Genomic DNA, 17,100 nt, shown 5'->3' on the forward strand with positions numbered 1-17,100 from the left:
AGCTGTTTACGGTGAGATACCAACCCTTGTGTAGAAGTGGAAGGGGCACACATGAGATACCTTCCAGCAGCTCTACTGTAGCAGAAGTTTGCTCCAGAAAAGGGACATGGCACTTAGCTGGGGAACAGCATTTTAAATAGCTTCAGCAAAACATTCTTGATACTTGTACTGTGCAGAAACATCTGTTCCACCAAGGTAAAACAAAACATACCTTTGAAATGCACAGCTGTGATGTACTCCAGCTCAGTTCCTTTTCCTTCGGCTGTTTTACTGCAGCGCTTTACACTAAAGCAAAGATTTCCCCAAGCCCTTCAGGAGAGCAGGCACTGTTCTCCAATTCCACATCCCAAAAGAAGCTTGGGAAAGACACAGGAAGCACGCTCAGGCTCTGCTGGGAGTTGCACAGAGGGTTTCCTCCCTTCTCAGGAAGCCACAACCCCTTTCTCCTGCCAACAAAAAACAATCTTGCCCTGACAAGACCTTTGGATACTGCTGTAAACGCTCCTGCTTCTTCCAGCGTGGGTGATGTGTCCACACAGGAGAAGAGCCAGCCTCAGAGCTGCAAAGGTGCCATGTTCCTACACTGATACCATCAAGCAAGACAACAGAGCTGTTTTTTTCTTTTTTTTTTTTCCAAGCCTGACTTGTTCCAGCGTTTCCCATTGCTCAAGGTAGATGTGTCACCATCCATCTGAAACTGTAACGTGCCATTGACTCATGCTTCTGTGGAAGTGGAACGAGACCATAAAAGCAGCCTTCCCAGGAGCACAAAGAAGAATTTCTGCCAGCTTGTTCGTTCCACAGGCATTTTAATTCTGCTGTATTACCCTGGGAGGACTGCATTTGAGGAAGCACAAGGGATTAAAAGCACCTAAGCTTCTTTGAAAATGCTGTTCTTAACCATCCCTTATGCTTAGTAATGGAAGTGCTGTGTGTCAGTCAACCTGTTTAATCCGGGTTCTGCAGCAGACCACTCCACTTCTGCATACAAAGGGTGGACTAGCAAGATCCAGCAGAGCACCAGGAATGGGAGCCAACAGTATCTGGCCTCAGGAAAGGCATTCCTTCCAGGATCTCCAGACTTTGGGTCTCCTTGGACAGGAGCTATGCAGACCCTCCACTCAAATACCTGCTCATAAGATCCTTAAACTGCACAATGACACCGCTACCGGGTACTGTGGTTCCACCTTGGTCCCCCACCAATGTTGCAGTCATCATGACAATAACTGGCCTCCTTTCAATTTTAGTGGCCACGGGGGCATCACCAGTCTTGAGCCAGACATCTCTCTCACCAGGAAAAAAATCAAGCATACTGACTTTCTCTCAGACCTCGATGCCTCACATGCCACCATCCCACTCTGCTTCAGGTTGAGCTCTAACTTGCAGAGCCAAGTACAGCGCTGAAAAACCCCGCAGGCAAATTTCAGGTCATAATCAAAACACAGGAGAAAGCCAGATCACCTCACTCTGAGGAAAAGACTGACCCATATTTACATCCGTAACATTTCATTTAAGCCAGAGCTTTAAGGTTCTTGTAAAAAAATGAAATACCACTGGCCTGGTTAAGCAGCCTGTCACCATACAAAGTTTGTTGCTTAGAATGATATTAAGTTGTGCCACATACCACAGCTCACAGTTGGTGCTTTACAGACTCCAGTGGTCTTTATTTTTTTATTATTTTTTTTTTTAAGGCAAGTGCTGACTGACTGGACCTGTACTCGGGTGAACTCTATTTGTAGAGGCTGGACAGAAAGGCTTTATTCATTCTGAGAAATTAAATTGAGAACTGCACACTCTGTCCAAAGGCTTAACCTTTAGACAAACTCATTTAGACTGACAGTTACTCAGCTACTTTCCAACAAAGCACAGACAGGAACAATAAAAAAATTTCTATTGCCCAGGGCGGCCACAATGACAGACAGGACAAGACACCAGAAACTAGAAACTTTTACAGGCACAAATTTCTTCTTGCCTCCGAACCCTATACTCCCAGAATTCACCTCCTGCTCTCAGTGCAGAGCCTGCCTCTTGGCTGCATTGGGAATAACTGGGCCAAGATCAACGGCATGAGTTTCAACAAGGGCAAGTGCCAGGTCCTGCACTTGGGCCACAACAACCCCCTGCAGCGCTACAGGCTGGGGGAAGTGTGGCTGGAGCTGCCTGGAGGAAAGAGACCTGGGGGTTCTAGTTGCCAAACGGCTGAATATGAGCCGGCCGTGTGCCCAGGGGGGCAAGAAAGCCAATGGCATCCTGGCTTGTATCAAAAATAGTGTGACCAGCAGAAGTAGGGAGGTGATTGTGCCCCTGGACTCAGCACTGGTGAGGCCACACCTGGAATATTGTGTCCAGTTTTGGGGCACCTCAATACAAGAGAGATCTCGAGGTGCTGGAGCGGGTGCAGAGGAGGGCAACGAAACTAGTGAAGGGCCTGGAAGACAAATCATACGAAGAGCGGCTGAAGGAGCTGGGGCTGTTCAGCATGAGGAAGAGGAGGCTGAGGGGAAACCTCATCACTCTCTACAAATACTTGAAAGGACACTGTAGAGAGGTTGGGGCTGGTCTCTTCTCACAGGTAATTAACAATAGAACGAGAGGGAACGGCTTCAAGCTCCAACAGGGGAGGTTTAGACTGAACATTAGGAAGGAATTCTTCACAGAGAGAGTGGTCGGGCATTGGAACAGGCTGCCCAGGGAGGGGGTGGAGTCACCATCCCTGGATGTGTTTAAGGGACGTTTAGATGCAGTGCTGAGGTATATGGTGTAGGGGAGGACTTTGTAGAGTAGGGGAGATGGTTGGACTCGATGATCCCAAGGGTCTCTTCCAACCTCAATGATTCTATGATTATATGATTCTGTAACTTCAGGCAGACACATCTAGCAGCCCACTCTGCACAGCTGGAGAGGTCCAGCCAGCAAAGAACCCACACCACCAGCCAGAATGGAGAAGTAGGGACTTGATCTCCCTCGAGACACCAGGGCCAACAAAGAACCCAAGTGCCCAAGGCCTCAGCTCAGCTTCCTCCATGCTACAGCATCAGCCTTCACCACCGACTTGCTGCATTTTATAGGCAAATTGCTCCCCGCAGGAAGACTCTTGTGCAGACAGCTCCAATATCTTCATGGTGTCCAGCCTCCTTTCCTGACTGTGGCATTTGGCAGAACAACCCTCCCTGCTACCACAGAATTAAGAGAAGATTTCGGAAGGCAAGAGTCCCAGTGAATTAAGGCATTAGCTATCTTCAGGTTAGGGGAAGCTAGGTCTGGGCTTCAGTTCTGCCACAATTAGCCTTCTTTCTAGTCTTCTTGCACCTGCTCCTGAGATATTTATCCCTGGCCACCGTCTGATAGTTTGGACTAGACTGCTTAAAATTCATACCAGACAAAGCCACACTCTATTAGATACCTCTCATATTTGGCATGCCCTTTTCCCCTTCCCCAAGAAAAGCAAGTTATTCACGTGACCTCTAGGTCTGCTATACTTACTACAGAGAAGAACTTCATGGTGGGATCACAGGATCATCAGTGTACTAAGTTGGTCTCCAGCAGCGGCCAGGAAAGAGTGAGGTGGTGGAAAAAGGATCAGAACCAAAAAACTCTCAAAGAGACAACTCTTCATACATCTTACCCTGCTTAAGCATCAGCAGCGCCACAACTTTCTTTCCCACTTCATAACTACAAGGACAGTGTCTTAAAAGGGGACTAGTCACACAAAAGCCATCCCATCTATCATGCCAAAACAGCCAAGGTCTACCTAACTACAAAAGACAGCACAAGTTATTCAGTTTAGATACTTTGGCAAATGAATCACTAGATATAACTACGCAACAACAAGCAAAGCTGCGCTTCCTCCAAAGCTACCAAAGCTCCAGCATGATGCAAGCCCCACAAGAAACTTGCTTTTACAACCCCAATTTAAGAATCCCATTCAGTTCAACTCTCATATCCTACCTGAACGGGCCAAGTAGCTGCAAAGGCTGGCAGTGCAGTGCTAACCAGCTGCTGTTTAACCAGCCTGTCCTGTGCTGGGTTTCCTCAGAAAAAGATGATGCAAGTATCATCTCAGCCCTTCAGAGTTCCAATCACAACAAGTCTGTCCCTCACCAGGCAGATGACACCTCTCCAGGCTTTCAGCCTTACCACAGTATCACTCCATCTCTACCTACAAACTAGTAAAGGCTCATTAACTTCTACACAGGGCTCAGGTGGACCAGAAGTCAGAGCCTGCAGCAACTCATCAGCTGGGCTTCTTTTTGTCTTTTACCCAGCTCCCTCCCAAATCCAGCAACCACCAGGTCAAGCAAAAAGAACTTGCAGCCCCTGGAACAAGTCAGCCTGATCCAGCAGCCGCAGGATGCTACAGCCTGGTAGTAACATAGAACAAGGTGACAGAAGCACTGCCAGAAAAAGTATCACTTTCATTTGCATATCCCTCCATTAACAAAGACTCACACAGAAAGCCAGTGAAAGCAGATAACATTTTAACATTATCTTTTCCTCCGTTGCTTTGCACCGTGTATCAAGCAAATCTTGATTATTTCCTTTTCAAAGGCGAGGAAGTTAAGCAATAGTCTAACTTTAATGTTTGACTATCACCCAGTGGCAGAAAAAGAGAGAGCAGCAAATTCTTCAATCTCAAAGCATGAATCAATCCACTAAATCACACAGCTGCTGAAGTAACCCCTTTATTTCTTCAAGACGTAAACCCTCTTATTTAAAATGTAACAGCAGAGTCTTTCCTTTGTAGTAGTTGACAGAAAAGCATTCTCTAGATTTAAGAAGCAGAGTATCTGTTAATAGAGGAAGTAAACCATTTCCTCTGGAGATGCCAGAAAAGATCCACGAGCTCCTACCGCATATTCCAAGATTTTCCACCAAAGCCTTCTTCATCCACTATGACTATATTTTACAGGGGCCTTTTCAGTCCCTTCATCCACCTTCAGACACCAACCTTACCCAAAATCTTTCCCAGTTCTCCACAGAAAGCATACTGAAGAGGATTCCTGCAGCTCCCCCTCCTCTCTCCCATGTCTCTCAGAAATAGCCACCTAGGTAACCAACAGGAGACTTGCAGGACCTAGTAAACACGGAATAAATACTACAAGTTACTCTTTTTAAACCCACTGGAACCAGCCTTTAATAAGATAGAAAAGGCAACTTTCATTCATCATCTGACTACAACGCTATAAAGAAACACAGGAGTCCACAGATAATGGATCAAATTTGATTCTGCATGTTGATTAACAGTTAATTGCAGTGTCTGATGTTGATTACACAGGCTGGAACTGAAGAAACCCAAATGGTATAACTAGATTTTTAGGCATGTTCTGGATATTGCTGCCTCTACCACAGCATCATGGTATGACATTAGAACATGCACTGTAAGCACTCCTAAACAGGAGGTTCTAAAACCAAAATAAACACATGCAAGACATCCTCTTCAATCCAAATCATACACAATTAAATTCCATACATCACAAACCCTTCTAGCATAAGAAGATATCCAGTTGCATTAAAGGTGACACGTGATGTCTGTTTAAGATGACTCCAAACAGGGCTGGAGATGGAAATGCAATGGATTTTCTTTAAGGAGCACATAACCGTATGAAAATGCCCCACCATACTCCTCAGATATTAATAATTACACAGGGCAACTCCAAAGCAAGACCAGTCAAACCAAGATCAAGGAATAGGACGGGCACAGCAAGCTGTACATTTTTCCTGTGGCAATGGGACAATGCTACTGCACGTTAAGAGACTGTCTTTCATTTTTTGTCCTTGGTCACACACGTTTCCTTTGTACCTCCGGAGTATCGTAGGACAGTGGCACTTTATCACAGATGGACAGTTAAACATGCTGAAGATTAAGTCTGCAAATAAATGGAGACCGGAAGGAGCCCAGGTAAAGATATCCATTGTGCTCGTGTGCCTCGCTAACATAAGCTACCATCACTCCATTGGGATCATGAAAGCTTCTTCTGTAGGATCCCGTCTCGCTAAGTTCAACCACAAGGCTATACTTGGGCACAAACTTCGTCACGGTTTCCTGACTCAGCAGCTAAAAGAAAAAGAGAAAAGAAAAGATTTTTTGTCCTTGGTCACACACGTTTCCTTTGTACCTCCGGAGTATCGTACTTTTTGTCCTTGGTCACACACCGCTTCAAGCACGTTTCCTTTGTACCTCCGGAGTATCGTAGGACAGTGGCACTTTATCACAGATGGACAGTTAAACATGCTGAAGATTAAGTCTGCAAATAAATGGAGACCGGAAGGAGCCCAGGTAAAGATATCCATTGTGCTCGTGTGCCTCGCTAACATAAGCTACCATCACTCCATTGGGATCATGAAAGCTTCTTCTGTAGGATCCCGTCTCGCTAAGTTCAACCACAAGGCTATACTTGGGCACAAACTTCGTCACGGTTTCCTGACTCAGCAGCTAAAAGAAAAAGAGAAAAGAAAAGAAAAAAAAAAAGAAAATTAACAAAAAGATTTTGTTCTGCACAGTTAGATCTCAAGACACTTACACAAAAAAGATTTTGTGCTGCACAGTTAGATCTCAAGACACTTACACAGTCAAAGACCGTTCCACAATCTTTGTAAGAAGCAGCTAAAAACATAAGCACACATTTTGAATAAACGCTATTACATAGACTTAACACAATAAAAACAAAAAAATAAGGACCAGCAGAACAACATTAAGCTCCAACATGAAGCTGAAAGGATGTCCACACAGGAGACATCAGCTTGTTCTGTTGCAGTTGATGTCAAGCAGCAGACATCATGTTCTGCTCCCCAGGACATCAGTTTGTTAAGGCTCCAGGAGAGACAACAGGTTTTACAGGAAGAGTGAAGAGTTTGTTCAGCTGAAATGGCACTTCTGTCCAAAACACTGCTTGTTGATTTTTATTTTTTTTTTTTTGAGAAGTATTTTTAAGCCTTTGTATCATTTAAAAGGCACCATGCTGTTTCTTTAGCATCAAATATCCTTTACAAAAGACGTTACTCTTGCTCACCCTCATCCTACAGGGGGGGTGTGACATAACACCAGGCATAATGAGTCAGAACAAAGCATCCCCTCGCAGCACACATGACACACACACGCTGTCTCCTAGGATGCCTAGGGTAGTCACTAAAACAGGTCAGACTTCCCAAATGCTCTCTGGACACCTGGCAATAAGTAGTTTAGGCAAGGTGAAGCCTTCACATATCCAAATGGAGATCCTGTGTCTCCACACAGCTAGGGCAGAGATAGTCTCTCTCTCTTTCCTAATATCAAGCTCCAACATTAAGCTGAAAGGATGTCCACACAGGAGACATCAGCTTGTTCTGTTGCAGTTGATGTCAAGCAGCAGACATCATGTTCTGCTCCCCAGGACATCAGTTTGTTAAGGCTCCAGGAGAGACAACAGGTTTTACAGGAAGAGTGAAGAGTTTGTTCAGCTGAAATGGCACTTCTGTCCAAAACACTGCTTGTTGATTTTTATTTTTTTTTTTTTGAGAAGTATTTTTAAGCCTTTGTATCATTTAAAAGGCACCATGCTGTTTCTTTAGCATCAAATATCCTTTACAAAAGACGTTACTCTTGCTCACCCTCATCCTACAGGGGGGGTGTGACATAACACCAGGCATAATGAGTCAGAACAAAGCATCCCCTCGCAGCACACATGACACACACACGCTGTCTCCTAGGATGTGTGACATAACACCAGGCATAAAGAGTCAGAACAAAGCATCCCCTCACAGCATACATGACACACACACGCTGTCTCCTAGGATGCCTAGGGGTAGTCACTAAAACAGGTCAGACTTCCCAAATGCTCTCTGGACACCTGGCAATAAGTAGTTTAGGCAAGGTGAAGCCTTCACATATCCAAATGGAGATCCTGTGTCTCCACACAGCTAGGGCAGAGATAGTCTCTCTCTCTTTCCTAATATCAAGACAGAAGGCAACTTAAGAGATATGTACCTACTACTCAGAAGCAAATGTTCATTTTACTACCCATGAATATATAAGGGCTGCTCTATCTATGGACAACCACAACAGTTCTAACAGTTTTAGTGCCACCACGGCACTAAGAAATTTTTAAAATCTTCCTGTGAAGAGGAAGAAGCAGGACAAACAAATACTTATCATTTCCATTCCTGTACTAAAGGTGATTGTTAAAAAAAAAAATCTTTTTTTTTTTTTTTTTACCTTAAATATCATCTTTTTAATCCATGGCTTTTCAGACAAGAAATCCAACAAAGAAAATCCAGGATTGGGCCGGACAGCTGACATAGCTACCCAATATCCTCCAGAGCTGCTTAACCTGATATTATCTGGAAGACCAGGCATATTCTCAACAAACATATCTGCTCCACCTTTCATCAGCCCGGACACATAATACCTGAAAGTTATAGATAGTAGGATTAGGACATCTTAACCCAAACAGTCTAAGTAATAAACAAAAGGCCCAACAGGAATTCACTTAAAACTTGCCATGGATAACTAGGCATGAATATAGCATAGGGTTTCTTTTGTCATTCAACTTATTTAAAACAAACTCTAAACAGAGAGTAGTAATAATTTCAGCAAAGTCACACTCACCTCCTGATTCTAGCCATGGTTGTCTCCTGCACCAGGACAAAGTCTTCTGCAGGAGAGAGCTGGACACCATTAGGAAACCTCAGCCCCACCATTAAGACTTTCACTTCTTTTGTTACTGTGTCATATTCAAGCAGGCTAAAAAGAAAGCATTATATACGGGTGTGAGTGAAGACAAATACTTGGTTGGCTTGGTTTTGTTCTCCAGGCACTCTGTCTTCTCTCACATGCAAGTTAAAAAGGCAGAATAGTCTGGAAGCATTTGTTTATGAACACAGGAGAAATACTAAGCCACCTGAGACCGGCAGCGTCCATGAAGGATTTAGGCTGAACGTAATGCTAACACCTTCTCTTTTAAAAGAGATGTTCCACGCAAGACCTCTTGAAGGAAAAGAGGAATCTCCTTTATTTCACTACAGGTCTCATTAGGAACATCCACACATTCTCTCACCCTCTCCTCTGCAGTGCAGTATTTGCACAGGTGGTTTTATAAAGAGAAATAATTTAAAGGCCGAGGAAGTGGTGAAGTCCATTCCTACAGCTGAGCTTACAATAAGTGAAATGCTTTGGGGAAGAGATACTCACCGCCCATCATCTGTGCCTTCCATAACCAAGAATAAGTAGTCCCTTCTTTGCCATTTGCTACTGGAGTCAGTGAAGTAGATTTTCCTCCCATCACGGGTCACTGTAAGATCATTCACAAATGACAACTTTTGACCTTCAATTAGGGTTTTGGTTGACACAAGCATTTTTGTTTCACCTGGTTACAAAAATGAGAAGAAAAAAAAAAAAAAAAAGGTTTTGTATATTTCGCCATGGAAGTAAGTTAAATACTAACAAGAAATTAGCAAGCACTTCACATTTTTTTCCATTCATGCCTTTGTTAATTAATAAAGTTTTGGGTTTTAACAGAACAACTCAACATTGAAGGTGAATAACCAGAACAAAAAAAACTTCAGAAAAAAAACTGAAACAGTAGATGATGTTCCCTATTGGCAAGTGCCAGAATTTTCATGTTTCTGAAGCTTATATGCAACCAAAAGTGCAAAATCAAGTCCCAGCCTTGTAGAAGGATGCAGACAAGCCAAGCACTGCTCCTTAGTTCCCCATAAATCTGCAGGAACAAAGAGTAATACTTCCTAAATATTAAAACATCAGCAGGTTCACCAAACGACTCTGCCCCAGTCAGCCCTGCCATCCATTACCAGGCAAATTATTAAGATCACAACTCTAAAAATTAATGGAATTCCACTAAAGTCATCTATCTGTAGGCACAGGGTTTGGGTTGGTTTGTTTGCTTGTATTTGTCATGACTGAGCTATATAGCAGCTGCCTGCTGTCACAAGAGGAGACCTTTATCATACCCTCCCTGAGCCCTTCGGTTACATCTCACCTAGCATTTGGCAAGCCTCCCTCTCCCCACCTGAAGCCAATTTGGAGATGTAAACTGTCAGAAAAAATCAACCCTACATGAAAGCAACTATCCCTTTCCAACAGTGCAGCTCCTAAAACTTGACATCTGGCTCAGGGACATACAACAAAAGGCAGGATGCCTTTCTCAGCAGGAACAAGCCACTTCATCTTCAGCTGCGCCAAAATACATCCTTTGTCACCTTCTATGGACTGGGGTTACAGGGGAGCTAAGAGCTCTTCACTACCACAACAGCAAGATCAAGCTAGAAAGAAAAGTACAGCAAACATGAGAAAAAACTTTATGTAACAGCAATATTTTCTTTTCCTTTGTGAAAACTGACAGGGCTGTGCAGAGCTTTACTCATGGGTCTTGAGGTACCCGTTTTGACAATGTCTGCAGCATCTGGCAAAACTGCAAATGAAGCCCAGATTTGTCAGTGGAAGAGAAATTCCGAGCAGAAAAGTCATACCTGTACCAGGATTAACTTCATAGAGTCCATAATAAGCATCTGCCACAAAAAGAGTGTTATTTGGCCCCACTCTGATGCCCAGTGGCCTTCCACATGTCGGTTCATCTTCACGGGTCCCTTAGGAAACAATTTTAAAGTGGTTTTCAAAATAGAAATAAATACAAGGCAATCAAGATACCTACACGGGTCAAACTTCAACAAAACTCTAAGGCCAGCACCACACACATTCATTAAAGAAATGATTCTTACTTTCCTAAGTGTGAGTGAAACAAGTATCCCCATGTTTTCACCAGTCTAGAGATAATCCTATAATTTGCCAGGCTGGTAGCCTAGCAAACAGCTGGCCTGAGTAGGGCTGAATGTTGGAAAATTGGATTTAAATAAATGCTTCTTCTCAGAAAGAATCAGTTTTACTGCAGATTTCTTTTTCTTTTTTAAATTTAATAAAAAAAGAAAAATAATACCACAACCCCACCACCGAACTTTCTTTTTCTGCAAGGGTCTAACACTGTCATGGAACAGCCAGTTTCTCAATACAGAGACACTAAAGACTTCTATATGAGGAAGAAAGGGATTATTGCAAACCTGAAAAAAATTGTGTTTGAGTCCTGAAGAACTAAGAACTTCAGAACATCTGTAGTTTGAAAGATTAGCAAGAGAAACTTCTGGAGAGGGCAGTCAGCTACTGCTTCCAATTCATTCCAGAGCCCAACCTTGTGAACATCCACTTAAAGTTTCAGAGCTAAAATGCTGAATGTGTCAATGCACGCTACATAAAGACATCAACAGTTCCTGCCCATAATTTCTGTCTAACTGGCAACCAGCCCAGGCCTGCAGAAGAACCTCGTGTAAGCTTCTACATCCTTACTGTAAACAAAACAAGGCAAGCTTCTCAGATTGCCCAGGCAGTACTGAGATGGACAATGTTCTTCACAGAGATGGCCAAGCTTCTCCATAGAAATGGTACTGGTAATAAACAAGCCACTACCAGTTTTCCCCAGTTCCAAAAAAATCTCATCAAATGAAGCAAGTAAGCAGTTCAGAAAGAGGAGGGAAATTCAACAAGAAATAGCTGCAGTTCACTGGTGAGAAAACAGAAATATCATGACCAGTGGAAGATCTCTGCTCAAGCAGGTGCAGCCACCACAACCCCCTACTGTACTTACAAACAGAAGAAGGGGAATTTGCACAAGAAAACACAAGGCAGAATTCTGTAGATGGTGAAGGTGATTTTTATTTGCAAAAATCTTTCCCACTCACACATTATCTCCGAGTTTATTCACTCACACTTGTTTAGGAGTCCTCAGTTTTTATGGGGTGGCCCTTCACCTCAGAATCTTGCTGACTTCACCTTCCATAAATATTAGGCCAGGTTGCTGCCCATTTTTTTTCTTATTTAGGATAGGTGCTTTTTCTAGATGGACTAACAGGAAAAGGAATGTTATTTGTGACATTCAACCTTCTCTTCCTCCCAGCATTAAGATGCCAGATCTTCTACTGACAAGTCATCGTGCCACAGCCTTACAAGAGCACAGGCCTTGTCGTCATGACATAACACACCCACATTCCCAAATTTAAATGCTGGGAACAGTGTCCTTCGTTATCAAGGGCACCCATTCCGATTCTTTTGGCCTTTTGTTCTGCTGCTCCTTCCAGTGCTTACATACGTATTTCCACTCATATTTCATTCATACAAATATTAATATTTCCGTTACAAATTCTCTACAGAGAAAGATATGCACTTGCACGAGCAATCCAGACAGAACACCAGTTTCAATCAACTTAAGCCCTGACCCAGACGTTTTCAGGCACACTATGTTCACAAGCTGTCACTCACCACAAGGCCCATGGCCAATTCTGGCTATTGTTTGTATTTCCCCATCTTCAATTTTGATAATCTTCCCATCAGCTGTCCCAGTAAATAGCACATCTGCAAAAACAACTGGTGTGATTACCTTCGGCACAAAACTGTATCGGTTAACATACTTCTACATGATCCTTCTACTAGCACGAAGTAGAATTCATTTTTAAGATATAATAAAGTAACAGAGTCTTCTTCAGTCATAGCAAAGGAATAAAGAGGGAAGGGGAAAGAGGAAGGTAAATAAGAGTATTTAGTTAGATTTCATTCAACTCAAAAGGAAGAAGAAGGATTTAAGCCTTAAGAGTTGTAAGTACAGGATATGAAGCTTTTCACCTACAAGTGGTCCAAATTTCTGCTTAAAGGTAAATGTATCAGCTTAATGGCTAATCACTGGATTGATCCCTCTGGGCAAATTTCTACATCATCATAAAATGTGATCAGGCACTGCATCCACCTTACCACTCTTCAAAGACAGACTGACTAGCTAAAACTTCTCATTCTGATACAGTTCACATAGGCTGCTGGGACACATGCCAATGCTCATATAGTATCAGCTCTGGAGAAGAATTACAAAAAAAACATAGCAATCGAACAATCACCCAAACCAAAAGTCCTGCCAAATCACTGTATTCATGCCAAGCCATGTGATGCCATAAGACAGATTCACTGAATACAAACAATACACAAACTTTGCCATATAAACAAATTAAAGACTGTTGAATTAGTAGAGCCCATTGCTTGGACTTTTCCATCTCCAATTTAACTGAAGTTTTAAGCTGGCTAATAACAGCTTTAAAAGGGAATAATACGACTTGAACATTTATTCATACAAAACTTATTCCCAGTCAGGTTGATTATTTCACCCATAGGTCAGTTCCTTAAGAGTTTCCAAAGAAACTGACAAAACGAGGTAACAGAGATAGCTAGAAAAAGCATAATCTGAGGAAGGGATTTACAGCACTTTCTTGCTAAGTAACTTAATTTAAAAATACATATTTTACTAATTTATTAGAAGATACAGCAGAAGGAAAATAAATTATGTGGCTACTGAGCTTCTCTTGTACTGAAGGATGTTTCAGTAAGGGCCTTGCTTGCAACTCAGCCTTTTCATATTAAAAACAGTCAAGAATTCACATCAAGAGTAGTTTCTAGCCTTAGCCCCTTCAGGAGGCACAGGAAACAACCCCTGCACAAAGCTGGTTTCCTACTAAACTGGTATCATGCCATTACAAGTCTGAGTAAGAAACTGCTTAGAGGCAACATGGGTTTGTGATTTGGTGAGAACACACGTTCCGTAAGAGAGAAGTACAGGATGGCACCTGTAATGTATGCAACAGCACTAAAAATGTAAATACTTTATTTATCAATTTGAGATATTATTTTTTTTTACTGTCACATAAGCAAAAATTAACACCACAAAACTCAGCTCCCTCAGAGGCGATGAGAATTAAAAGAGTAGTATCCTGTAAATATTAATTCCCAGTTAAGAACTAGCCAAATGAAAAATGGGACCGCTTCCTCCAAGCAAAAGTAGCCCCTGACTCCATTGCTGATGCTTTCAGTCCTGGAAGACAGGGATTTTTAATCTGACAACAAGATTTATTTTATACTGGGCAAAGTGGAGAAGAGCACTATGTCGCAGCCAGGTTTTGCTGCACGACAGTTATTTTTTAAAAGAAAAAAAATCTGCAAATTCAGAAGAGCTTCCAGAGTTTATTACCCAAGAGCTATATTGCTGCACAAACCCTTATCAACGCAGCAACATTTAAAGACCCTTCTTTTAAAAGTTTAATTAGTCAGTGCTTACCCCCAATATTCACAATGGACTCTGGTCCAACCAGCTGATTCTCCCATAACCGCTCAGCTTTTCGTAACTCGGTGTTGGGCTCCAGCACACCCGTCAGGAGGGGAGGTTCCTTCAAACTGGGAAACAGAACACAGACCTCATGATCCTTTGCACAAATCTGCAAACACTCTTGAGCAACACAATGGATCTTTTTTTTCCCCCCCCTTAGTTTGCCAGCTCCTGCAACCTTGTTCTGTGCTTTACTTACAGCATAGCTCAAAAAAGAAAACACAGCTGACGAGCTGAAAGATTGAGTCTTGTTCAACAGGAATCATAACTTTCTGGTTCTGTTGATCAGAAAAGTTGCAGTTACGTGTTCCTAAGACATTATCTGGAAATCTGTACAGCTTCAAGTCCAACAATACATTCCCAGATCATCTACTTTACACAAGGGTAAAGGATTTCAGTATTGCCACAACACAAATAATAATTGCTTTCTTACTCACCCGAATTAGTTGTTTGTACGAGAATATTTTTACTATGCAGATTCCTAAACAAAAAGGTTTTAAATTTTAAAAGCCTGGCATTTCACAATACAACAAGATATGATACCACATAGCATTTTCATCATGAAGAAAAAATATTTTTTAATTACTAATTAGCATACAACTAGTGACAGAAGTGTCCCAGTAGTTTAAGCACTAGGACACACATGCTTTTGTACCATATTGAAACATATATTCTAGTTCATGACTTGAATGCATTCCCAGAGAGACAGACTAACTCAAAGGATTAAGTTGTGCATAAACTTAAAAGAGTATTGAACCGAAATCTCAAAACGACAAAATAAGGCCCAATCTTGAAAGTTCTTATTCACATAAACAGCCAGGTCCAAGCCAACTGCTTTTCCAATCAACTACAGAGATAGGGAGAAGGGAAGGAGGAAGATGCCTACACAGCTTTATCTTAAATACCACGCTCCAAAGCGCTGTGCTTAAAATCCAGCCTTAACTGCTGACAAACTCAAATCTGTTTCAGTCTCTTAGGTTCTTAACAAAACCACACATAAGCCACCTCAGTCTCCACAAATTAAGGATTTCAAGTTATTACTAAAGCTGCACACATGCCCAGGGTGGTAAGCTCATTAGGTGTTCATTCTCAAGACAATGCTAAAGCTCCCTAATGCCTTCCACCTGTAAAATTTTAGAAAGATGAGGTTTAACTCCCAAAACTTGCCCAGATTCACAAGGTCCAAGACCTATGTGTCACCAACAACATCGCAACTCACTGCCCGTATGGTGAAAATCATTAACAATTTCTAGAGCTTCAATGACCGGGGGGAAAAAAAAATGAACGGGAATTACAAACTATAAAAGTCACAACAATTGAGGAAAATGGGTTCACGACACAAATCATTCAGAAGGAGAGGAAAACACACCCTTCTATCCATCTGGTTACAGACAGTAAACTTTAAGTACGTAATACTGCAGTTGCAAAGCCAACTGAATTACTAGCTCCTGTCCACAGAAGATTTGCAGCAGAGTTATTTACACAAGGCTAACACAAATCCATCTTCCACCTTCTTCCAAGCATTGGGATATAAGATGAGGATAAAAGGCTTCAGATATGGAACCCATTTGCTGGTAACCTTGGACAGTTGTGTTTGTAAGCAGAAAATCCTCCCTGGGATCAACATTACCCAAGACAGGCTTATAGAGAAAGAACTTGAAATAAACCACAGTTGCAGGAGTTTCACAGATCACATCTGCTTTTTTCTCCTCCCTCTTATCCCTTATTATATCTAGTGGCCTATTATATCTATATCTATTAGCAAACAAGATTTCTACATGTTCTTTCACTGAAGGGATCGATTCAGATACCATCTACCTCCTTGAGCTTTTTCAAAACATTTCACAAACATCACACAGAATCATCCTACCTACTGTACAGACTGGAACCACTTCTGGCAGAGCTAAGCAGCTAATTAAGAACGTACAGCAGTATAAAGCAGTGATTTGGGCAGGAAGCATAGTACTTCTGGTCTTGTAAGAAAGACTTAAAGTAAGAAATGTAAGCAGTCAGAATACTGTTACCCTGAACCAGAACTAGACCAGGACTATACAGAAGAAAAAGCACTGCAGATACATCATATTGGCTTTCAAAATTACTATTCAGCTGCAGTGTGTTCCAAGGAATTTGGTTTTGTTAAACCCAACCACAGTAGAAGGCATTTCATTATGATTTGCAATGAGGCAGCTTATGTCTAACAGGCAAGACCTGTAAGTACCATCCTACCACATTAACAATTTCTTTCAACTCTAGAGATATTTACGGTGTTGTTGTTCCTCTTTATTAAGGAATTACCGAGTTGATCATAAATTTAGCAGACTGAGCATTTTCACTTACGTCAAAATGCCAGGAGCACTAAACAGCCTGACTCCAACCTATGCCAGCAGTCAAAGTGTTTCAGACACAACTTCTCCCAACACAGGTCACATCTCGCATAGTTGATTCACTGTTACACTCCCCGTTTGATACAGACCTCGATTCAGATGTTTATGAATTCAGGCAGGGCAGAAATCACCTATGGCACTGCTTTATGAGATCTGCATTTAAAATATAACATCACCAGCCGGTTCACCGCTGGTACAAAGCAGCAAATCAACCCAGTCAGGTTATCCATTTCAATTTTCATCCTCAGATAAACAGTCCCTATTTGACAGAGCTACACGAGCAGAGGTAGAATCATAGAATCATAGAATCATAGAATTTCCCAGGCCGGAAGGGACCTCCAAGGGTCATCTAGTCCGACCCCCCCGCAGTCAGCAGGGACACCCCCAACTAGACCAGGTTGCCCAGGGCCTCGTCGAGCCTCACCTTGAATATCTCCAGGGATGGGGCCTCAACCACCTCCCTGGGCAACCTGTTCCAGTGCTCCACCACCCTCACAGTAAAGAACCCCCTTCTAATCTCCAATCTAAATCTG

General features: G+C 42.3%; 1 protein-coding gene across 2 annotated transcripts in view; it reads right to left on the reverse strand.

Annotated features, from left to right (window-relative positions):
- Positions 1-5,108: 5,108 nt before the first annotated feature.
- APMAP (adipocyte plasma membrane associated protein) overlaps positions 5,109-17,100 on the reverse strand; it is an 18,929-nt gene continuing 6,937 nt past the window's right edge. Inside the window, exons 3-10 of one of the 2 annotated variants that reach the window (XR_001414161.1) lie at positions 14,136-14,251; positions 12,302-12,394; positions 10,465-10,581; positions 9,167-9,341; positions 8,585-8,719; positions 8,192-8,384; positions 6,132-6,433; positions 5,109-5,765 (exon numbers count right to left, since the gene is read on the reverse strand). Coding sequence is in view for 1 of the 2 variants with exons in the window: in XM_014962521.1 (XP_014818007.1) it covers positions 6,224-6,433; positions 8,192-8,384; positions 8,585-8,719; positions 9,167-9,341; positions 10,465-10,581; positions 12,302-12,394; positions 14,136-14,251 (1,039 nt within the window). In the remaining variant the exon portion in view is untranslated. The other variant, XM_014962521.1, reaches the window with a different exon arrangement.

This window comes from Calidris pugnax, unplaced genomic scaffold (genome assembly GCF_001431845.1).
Source record: "Calidris pugnax isolate Ruff unplaced genomic scaffold, ASM143184v1 scaffold147, whole genome shotgun sequence".
Taxonomy (NCBI): Eukaryota; Metazoa; Chordata; class Aves; order Charadriiformes; family Scolopacidae; genus Calidris; species Calidris pugnax.